At 61.4% G+C, this 8,902-nt stretch overlaps 1 protein-coding gene across 7 annotated transcripts in view; it reads right to left on the bottom strand.

Annotated features, from left to right (window-relative positions):
- Nucleotides 1-759: 759 nt before the first annotated feature.
- HMCN2 (hemicentin 2) overlaps nt 760-8,902 on the bottom strand; it is a 162,589-nt gene continuing 154,446 nt past the window's right edge. For 4 of the 7 annotated variants that reach the window (XM_047768686.1, XM_047768688.1, XM_047768687.1 and 1 more), the window contains exons 91-98: nt 7,913-7,975; nt 7,667-7,789; nt 6,847-6,981; nt 5,405-5,533; nt 4,559-4,876; nt 3,521-3,640; nt 2,449-2,575; nt 760-1,564 (exon numbers count right to left, since the gene is read on the bottom strand). In XM_047768686.1, the coding sequence (XP_047624642.1) occupies nt 1,219-1,564; nt 2,449-2,575; nt 3,521-3,640; nt 4,559-4,876; nt 5,405-5,533; nt 6,847-6,981; nt 7,667-7,789; nt 7,913-7,975 (1,361 nt within the window). In that variant the 3' untranslated portion in view covers nt 760-1,218. The remainder of the gene's footprint in view (nt 1,565-2,448; nt 2,576-3,520; nt 3,641-4,558; nt 4,877-5,404; nt 5,534-6,846; nt 6,982-7,666; nt 7,790-7,912; nt 7,976-8,902) is intronic. The other 3 variants (XM_047768690.1, XM_047768691.1, XM_047768692.1) reach the window with 3 other exon arrangements.

Here is an 8,902-nt window from a genome sequence, read left to right as displayed (position 1 = left end):
TCCCATTGTGGCGCAGCAGAAACGAATCCAATAGGCACCATGAGGTTGCGGGTTTGATCCCTGGCCTCGCTCAGTGGGTTAAGGATCCGGCGTTGCTATGAACTGTGGTATAGGTCGCAGATGCGGCTTGGATCCCGTGTAGCTGTGGCTGTGGTGTAGGCCAGCAGCTGTAGCTCCTACTCGACCCCTAGCCTGGGAACCTCCATATGCCATGGGTGCGGCCCTAAAAAAGGACAAAAAACAAACAAAAAAAAGTCCCCCCAAACTGCACTTCCCAACTTGGTTTCCTCCCCAACAGCCTCGCTAGCTGACAGGGACACATTTCATTCTTCATTTCCTTGCTGTTTATAAACTCTTCATCCCGAGAACAAAAGGTCATGAGCACAGGAGTTCACGTTCGCTGCCTGGCACATACGTAGCCCTAACGAATCTTTAGAGGATGATTAAATGATTACGCTTAATTAATGCATTAAGCATAATTTAGGAATTATTCTTCATTAAGAAGTACTTTTTGCAACCGTATGTATAGCTGCCGTCTGTGTGATCCATGGCATTCTCATTTAATTTTCCCCACAGCCCTGGGGGTGGGCTGGGGCTGAGATACTGTCCTATTTTCTATTTCTGGATGAGAAACTGAGTCCAGAAAGGTGTCTGATCTGCCTTATTCATAAGGAGGCGGGGGCTCCTGGACCAGAACTGCGGCATCTCCCTCCCAGCAAAGCCCCTCCTTATGAAAGCCAAATAACTGAAGATATCCAATTGTGTCAAAACAAATGTTTTTATGGTATACATACACACACCGGGTTCAGGATTCAGTGTTAGGTATGGCGGGTGACAGCTGCTGCCATCTGCCCTACCCTTGGGTGTCCTGGCCCAGACTCCCTTGGGGCGTGGGGCAAGCCTGGAGAACCCGCCAGGCTTCACCCCAGCCCTGCCTGTGGTCTTTGCCTCCTCAGGGCAGCCTTTGTCACCTGCCTGCTGGTCTCCGTGCCCCCACCATGAGCTGGGCAGGGGGCGAGTGGGGGAGCTCCGATTCTTGCTGTCCTGGGGTCAAGGCTGTGCCCAGGGTCCTGTTTGCTGAAGGTCTTACTGACGCATGGGACGGGAGAAGATGACGTTTCTTGCCACGGCAGGTGGCGCGGATAAAGGCCACCTAGCGGAGGGGGCGGGGCCGGCTCCTCCCCGCCCTCCATCCCGGAGGTCAGAGGTCGCTGGCCCTCAGTAGGGGTAGGGGGACACGGCGATGAGCAGGACGAAGACGCTTTGGTGGCGCGGCGCCTCGGCGCGCACGGTGAGCCGGTAGAGGCCGGCGCGCGTGAGCGCGCGGCGGGTGTAGACTGTGCCGTGGCCCGCGCGCAGCTGGCGCAGCGCGAAGGGGCTGCGCGGGTCGGGCTCAAGCACCGTAAGCTCCGTGCGGTTGAGGGGGACGCCGGCCTCGGAGAAGGCGGCGAGGCGGGCCACGTCGTGGAGGGGGCGCACGCCCAGGGGCAGCGGCAGCAGCTTGTACTGCAGCGTGGAGGGGCCACCGGTGCTGCAGTCCTGCGAGCAGCGCCGGAAGCATGTCCTGCGGACGGGACAGACCCACCGACTCCGGGTTGCCATCGGATCGTGCATAAACCCGACCTCAGCCCCCCACCTCCGGAGTTGTCCCGTGCACCGCCTGCGCCCCCGCCCCGCGGACCCACATGCTTCTCTGCAAGCGCCCACTTTTGAGAGTTGCAAACAGAGGCCCAAATAAGCCAGGGACGCCCATTCCCGTCGGTCTTAACAGCCCTTCAGGTCCCGGGAGCTCCAGAGCTGGGTCATGCACTCTGGATTTGCAGCGCGGGTGGGGTGGGGGGCTCAGCCTTGCCAAGGTCACTCACTCCCTCTCACCCCCACACCCCCAGCTCGACCTAGGCTTCCTGATTAGCAGAGTCTGGCGCAAGTCACGCCCAGGATACTTTGGCTGCAGCTTCTGCCAGCCAAGGTCCCCGTGTGTGTAGCCACTGTGTGTGATGGGGAGGAAATGTATTTTGTGTTTGTGTGGCTGTGTGCGCCTGAGTCCTGGCGTTTTGTGTGGGACACTGGGTGGGGTTTATGTGTCTCTGTGCGTGTGTTCACGTGTCCAGAGTTTCATGAGTGTGTCCACGTGCTCCTGTGTGTCCACCTCCCAGGACCCCTCCCCCAGCTGGCTGGGCTCCATGCTCAGTGGAAGCACCACTGTGCAGGAAATGATAGGGTCCAGCCCAGCTCACACCCCCGGAGGCTGCAGGAAGGTGCTCTTGATGAGGTGAGCCCAGGGGCCCTGTGGCCAGGAGTTCCCGCAGAGCTGGCCCACTGGCCCTGGGAGGGCCCCCACTTGAGACGTGGCCTGCCTGGAGGTGGAGTCTGGCTGGACAGGAGCCAGAGGGTCAGCTCCAGGCAGGCAGTCCGCCCCATTCACTCTGCAGCCAACTCCGCCCTTACCCGGGGCTGGAGCCCTGCCGGTAGGTGGCAGGACATGGCGTGTCCACACACTGGTAGCTGCCACGGGTGTTGAAACACATCTGGCTGGGCCCACACTCGATGCCATCCTCCTCACACTCGTTGATGTCTGGGTGGGGAGGTTGGTGAGGAGATAGGGATGGAAAGATGAGTAGAGGGGGGAGGGCCCGAGGCAGGAGCCAGAGAAGGCATGGGGGAGGGTCACGGGGGAGAGAAATGCCCTCGGAGGACAGCGGAGGTGGGCAGCCCCATCCCCAGTCCCCAGCCAGCCTGACCCTCCACAGCCCAGCCGGCAGGCCCCCAGCACCTCCCGATCTCCCCAGGTGGGCACTCTGGGGACCCTCTGAGCCTAGAGCTGGGGTAGAGAGCCTGAGGCGGGGTGGATTAAGGGCTGCCCTCAGGCCCAGAGTGGCCACCACCCATGATCCTTCTCTGTCTCCGTGGGAGCCCCTCTCTCTCAGAGGCCATTCACTGACCCCAGTGAGGGACGGAGGTCCCTGAGGGATGGAGACTGGCCAAGGAGACACGATGCCCGCTTTGCAAGGTGACGCAGCATGACCAGCCTGGGTCCCAGGGCCCCTCAGTTAGGGAAAGCGTGCTGGCCTGGGAGTTAAAGGCTTCACTGCTTCTCCAGCAGCAGCCGCCTTGTGCCAACACTGGCTCTGTGCCCACCCTCCACGCAGCTCATCCGAATACTTAGGGGAGGGCTGGCTTAGCCCCATCTCACCAGGAGACTGAGGCACAGAGAGATGAAGTGAGTTGCCCAGCAACATACAGCAGAGCTGCTATCAGCCCCCGGGGCTGCTTCCAGAGCCTGCCCACGCCAGCTCTTAGTTCCTGCTTAGAGTGGAGGTCCTGGCCTGGCTCTGGCCACCTGGGAGGGGGTCACCTAACCCCTCTGAGCTCCACTTCCTGCCCCTCCTCCACAGGAGATGGTTGGAAAGGGATTGGAGAGAGGCGACTGGGTGAGAGATGCCCCTTCCCACGAAGCCCCCCGCCTGGCCCCTCTGGCAGCAGTGGCATCTGGGAGGCCCCACCCTGGGCAGCCCCTCACCCTGGCAGTTCTTCCCGCTGGGGAGGAGGCGGTAGCCCTTGGGGCAGAGGCACTGGTAGCTGCCCTCGGTGTTCCGGCAGGCGTGCTGGCACAGGTTCCTCACCTGACACTCGTCCAGGTCTGGCCCGGGGCGCAGGGTGGGCAGGGGAGGGTGGGGGGAATGGGGGCAGAGAAACCCTGAGTCACAGAGGCTAGGGTGGCCGCGTGCCTGCCCGCCAGCTCCGGACAAGCCAGGGATGTCCCGACTAGACAGCCCGGGCCTCCTCCCTGTCCCGCCTGCCCCGCTGGATGGTCCCCGAGGCGTGGGGGCCACACAGTGCTCCGGAACAGGCCCCTCTGCGGTGATGCTGAAGCATATCTGCCCTCCAGGCTATCCCACCCCCTGCCCCCACTGCAGCCCCGCGCCAGTCTCTGCAGGGCCCTGGGCTCTCCTTGACCCCTCAACCCCATGACACTTGCCAGTCCCCGTTCACATTATTTTTTTTTCTTTTTGTCTTTTCTAGGGCCACACCTGCAGCATATGGAGGTTCCCAAGCTAGGGGTCCAATAGGAGTTATAGCTGCCGGCCTACACCACAGCCACAGCAACGCTAGATCCTTAACCCACTGAGCGAGGCCAGGGATCGAACCCGCAACCTCATGGTTCCTAGTTGGATTTGTTAACCACGGAGCCACAACGGGAACTCCCCTGTTCACATTCTCATGTCACCCTGGAGTAATCTCCTTCCTGCCCTGACTGCTCCACCTCTGTGCGCCAAGAGGCGTGTTTCTCAAAGTGGGTTCCTGGGAACATTTGCCCTCCTCTGGGGTAAAGTGTCCTGAAGTCAAGTGGTTTGGGAAATACTCCATCCGCTTGGGAAGCCCCTGGACGTTTAGCGCAGTCAGGGCTTCAAGACACAGGGTGGCGAGGAAGCACTGCCTACCCCGCTTGCTGGGAGCCCTGGGTTTCTGAATGTGGGCGTGGTGTCCACACCGCAGCCTAGGAGCCAGAGAACGTAGCAGGGTGTGTCCCCAAGGCATAGCTGGGGCTCAGTCTTACCTGTGCAGACGCCGTTCTGCCGGATGAAGCCAGGCGGGCACCAGGCCCGAACCACACTCAGGGCTCTGGGGCCCGGTCGGAGGGAGACCCAGGCGTGATAGGAGCCACCAGGGATGGGGGCACGGGGACGCAGCCAGGACACCAGGGGGCCTCGGTGGCTGACAGTGGTCACGTTTTGTACATTGTGCTCCAGCGGGGTGCAAGTCTTGCCATCTCGGAGGAGGGTCTGGCCTGGCGGGCACAGGCAGCGGTAGCTGCCCTGGAGGTTATGGCACTGGTAGGCGCAGGTCCTGGGCAGCTGCAGGCACTCGTTTATATCTGGAAAGGAGGCGGGCCAGGCAGGGCGCTGCGGGCGGCTCCGGGCAGACTGCAGCAGCTCCACCTGGCCCCAGCCCTCTCTCTTGCTCTCTGGCTTTCCCTAGAATCCAGCTGCCTCACCTGCTGCTCACGGGCCTACCGCCAAGCCCTCGTCCTGGCCCGCCCCCAGCCTCCTCTCCCACTCCAGCCTCGACTGCGCAGAGGCCCCAACTGCCCCCAGCGCAGCGCCCCAGACCCCATGGTCCCTCTGCGCCCTCCCTTCAGTCTCCTGGCGAGGCCCATCCTGCCGGCAAAGCCTCTCCAGGACCCACCCATTTCTCTCCACCCTCCTCCTCCTCCTGGGCTCCCAGGGAAGGTGACCTTGAGGGGCCAGGTGTGAGGTTTTGGTGCAGAACAGTGGGCAAAGCACCGATCCAGAGCCATGGTGGGCACACAATGAGGGCTGGCTGCAGTTTTCGTAATAACATCCTGCCTGTGAGCTGGGGGTGCTGACCAGGGTCCCAGCGAGGGGGGTGCCTCTCCCCATACCTAGGCAGGGCAGGCCGGGGCCCTGGATCCGGTACCCCCTGGGGCAGCTGCAGCGGTGCCCGCCTGGGGTGTTCTCACAGATCTGGTTAGGGTGACACTCGTCCATCTGCTCCAGACACTCGTCCACGTCTGGAAAGGCAAGGGTGGGTGGGGTGTTGGGGGTGTGCGGAGCCCGAGCTCCCCCTAGGACACACCACGCCTCTCCCTGGGGACACCTCTGGGCCTCATCCCCGTCCCCTTCAAGGCCAGTGCCACGAGATGGAATGTCAGTGTTTGCATCCACCCCTTCCAATATTCCAGCTCGGGAGGGTGAGAAGCTTCTGGGGAGAGGACTTCAAGAAGGAAGAGGCTTCAAAGGTGCTCTTTGGGGACAGAGTCCCGGGTTCGGATTGTGCACTCCCTATCTCCTGATGCTTAAGCCAGTGACAGTCCCTCTCTGAGCCTCAGTTTCTTCATCTGTAAAAAGGAGTCATGACAAGACTCCGTTATGGGGTCGGGGGAGGCGGGGGGCGGGGGGAGATGGATCACACAGGTCAGGAGCTTAGAACGCTGGTATAATGGCAGAGCTCAAAACACGCTGAGAAAGAAGGAAAGGGAGCTTCTGTTGTGGCTCAGTGGGTTAAGAGTCCGATATAGGGTCCATCAGGATGCAGGTTCGATCCCTGGCCTCACTCAGTGGGTTAAGGATCTGGCGTTGCCATGAGCTGTGTTGTAGGCCGGCAGCTTGCAGCTCCGAATAGATCCCTAGCCTGGGAACTTCCAGATGCTGCAGGTGCAGCTATAAAAAGAAAAAAAAAAAAGAAAGAAAGAAAGAAAGAAAGAGGAAGGGAGGGAAGGAGGAAGGCGGGAGGCAGAGGCACCCAATTAAGTCACTGAGGTGGGACGACCGCCTCTTCTGAGTCCAAGGTCACCACGCTGTCCCCCTCCATGCTGTCCTCTCTTGGAGGAAACAGGAGGACCCATAATCATGAAACCCTGGAATGCCAGAGCAGGAAGGACCCTAGAGGTCACCCGTCCGGGGTGGCACCTCGGTTTTATCTCAAGGGCTAACTGCAGCTGGTTCACTGTAGCTGGAGAAGCTGTGCTGAGAAGGACTCAGAGGCCCTCTCTCGGCTGGACCACGCTCCACGAGGGGAACGGGGAAGTGGAGCGGATGTCTCACGTTTGCCGTCCCTGACCTGCTCCCCCTTCGGAGGACAGATGAGAAGCCTGAGGCCCAGAAAGGAAAAGGCACGCGTCAAAGGTACTCAGGCCTTTGACAGCAGCCAGGCCCGGCGAGGACTGGGAGCCCCTGAGCCCAGCTCAGTCTTTCTGCCCGGCCTCGCTGGGCTATTCTGCCAAGAGACTTCTGGTTTCCCTGAAGACACAGCAGCCCCTCTGCTGAACCCTGGCAACCACTGGATTCCCAGGAGGAGGACAGCCCTGAACCGTGCCCCTGTCACCTTCACAACTGGCTCCATCGGCAGCCACCTGGAAGCCAGGCCCGCAATCCGGGAGGCAGCGGTAGGATCCCAGCAGGTTCACGCAGCGCTGTCCCTCTCGGCAGAGGTCCCCATCCCGCGCGCACTCGTTCACATCTGGGGGCGGACGGGGGCGGGGGCTGCATGAACACTTGCCCCCAGGCCCAGCACACCGGCAGAGGCTCTGTGCTCAGGCCCAGAAGCTGCTGGCATGAAGGTCCCCGCCCCCGCCTTCTAGCTCTGCCCATCATCTTGGCACCCTTGGCAACACAGAGCCAAGCCCGAGGGACCAAGGGCCTTGGCCTGAGGCATCTGAGGTAAGACTGCAGAGGATGCCCTCTGGGTGCCCTAAAGAGACTTGGCAGCACCAGGCCCCACCGGCAGGATGGAGGGATGCAGCTGGGGGGGGCCCAGTGTCCAGATAGCATCCTAGGCTCAGATTTGTGGTCTAGCAACTTCGTGAGGGGGAGCAAACAGAGCAAGCAGGGCAGAGAGCTGTCAGCTCACATCCAAGCCCAGTTGGCTGGAAATGCCCACTGAGGGCTGGGAGAGCTTCTGAGGCCATGTCCAGGCTCCGTGGGTAGGAATGCCGTGAGCACGTGGCAGCCGCGTGCGTGTTTTTGGGGATCCCCAGCACCCCGGGTACTTAAGCCTCTCCTCTGAGGCCTTCAAAACAGGAAGTTCTCCCTAGGCTTGCGTCCCCCGAGGGATGTGCCCCCTGGCCTGGGTCCCGGCCCCAGAATCTCCCTGCACATAGCTGCGCCAGGTCCAAGGGGGCCCTCTCCACCTGGGGCCCACTCACCTCTGCAGTTCCTGCCATCCTTGGCCAGGGCAAAGCCAGCCGGGCAGGAGCAGGAGAAGCGGCCAGGCGCGTTGTGACAGGCGTGGGAGCAGGGGCTGGGGCTACCCAAGCACTCGTCCCTGTCTGTGAGGTGGACAGGGGTCTGCTGGTCTGTGCTCACATGCCCTCCCGCCAGCTGGCTGGGACAGCGCGTCCCTTCAGCCTGAGAGGCCTCCCTCATCCATGCGGGGTTGGGGGAGCGCTCACCCACACAAAACTCTCCCTGGGTGTCCAGCTCAAAGCCCTCTGGGCAGCCAACTTCATTCTCTTCTGCAAGGCAAGGGGGACAGGCCCTCAGGCGCCTGGGGACAGAGGACCCAGGCTGGTGGCTCCCTCCCACTGGCTTGGCCAGGCCAAGGCCTCCTCAGCTGGGGGCGCAGGCCCTGTCCTGAGCCAGCCCGGCACCCAGAGCATCAGCCTGTAGGAGACAGTAGCTTGGGTTGTGTCTAGTCACCTAGAGGTGCCCTGAGGGGCTCATGGTGGGCTGGCCAGGCCACTGCAGACGTGGGAGAGCTGACTAATGAAAAACACGCAACGGGAGGTCCACAGGTGCAAAACTGTGCTCTGAGAATCCAGAGGGACGGGTGTGGTCAGCGGTTGGGCAAGGAGGGCACACAGTGGGTCAAGGAGAGCATCTGATGGGCAGCAAGCAGGTGGCATGGTGAGGGCAGAAAGCAGGTGGTACGTGTGGGGGAAGCCCCCTTGATAAAGCAGTCACTGGGTGCCGGCTGAGGGTTTCGGAGACAGCCAGACCATTCTACAGATGGGAACACTGAGGCTCAGAGAAGGCCAGGGCATTGCCTCCAAGGTCCCACAGCCGAGATGTGGCAAGGCTGGGCTTGAACGAGGGGTCTGCCTGATGTCAAAGTTATGTTCCCATCACTGTCCCAAGTTCAATTTTTTTTTTGTCTTTTTGCCATTTCTTGGGCCGCTCCCGCGGCATATGGAGATTCCCAGGCTAGGGGTCCAATCGGAGCTGCAGCCACCGGCCTATGCCAGAGCCACAGCAACGCGGGATCCGAGCCGCATCTGCAACCTACACCACAGCTCACGGCAACGCCGGATTGTTAACCCACTGAGCAAGGGCAGGGACCGAACCCGCAACCTCATGGTTCCTAGTCGGATTCGTTAACCACTGTGCCACGACGGGAACTCCCCCAAGTTCAACGTTAAAGACACACTGGGACCTCAAATGAT

The sequence above is a fragment of the Phacochoerus africanus genome, chromosome 2 (genome assembly GCF_016906955.1).
Source record: "Phacochoerus africanus isolate WHEZ1 chromosome 2, ROS_Pafr_v1, whole genome shotgun sequence".
Lineage (NCBI taxonomy): Eukaryota > Metazoa > Chordata > Mammalia > Artiodactyla > Suidae > Phacochoerus > Phacochoerus africanus.
Note: the sequence above shows the minus strand (reverse complement) of the source record. Positions and strands in the feature narration are given on the sequence as shown.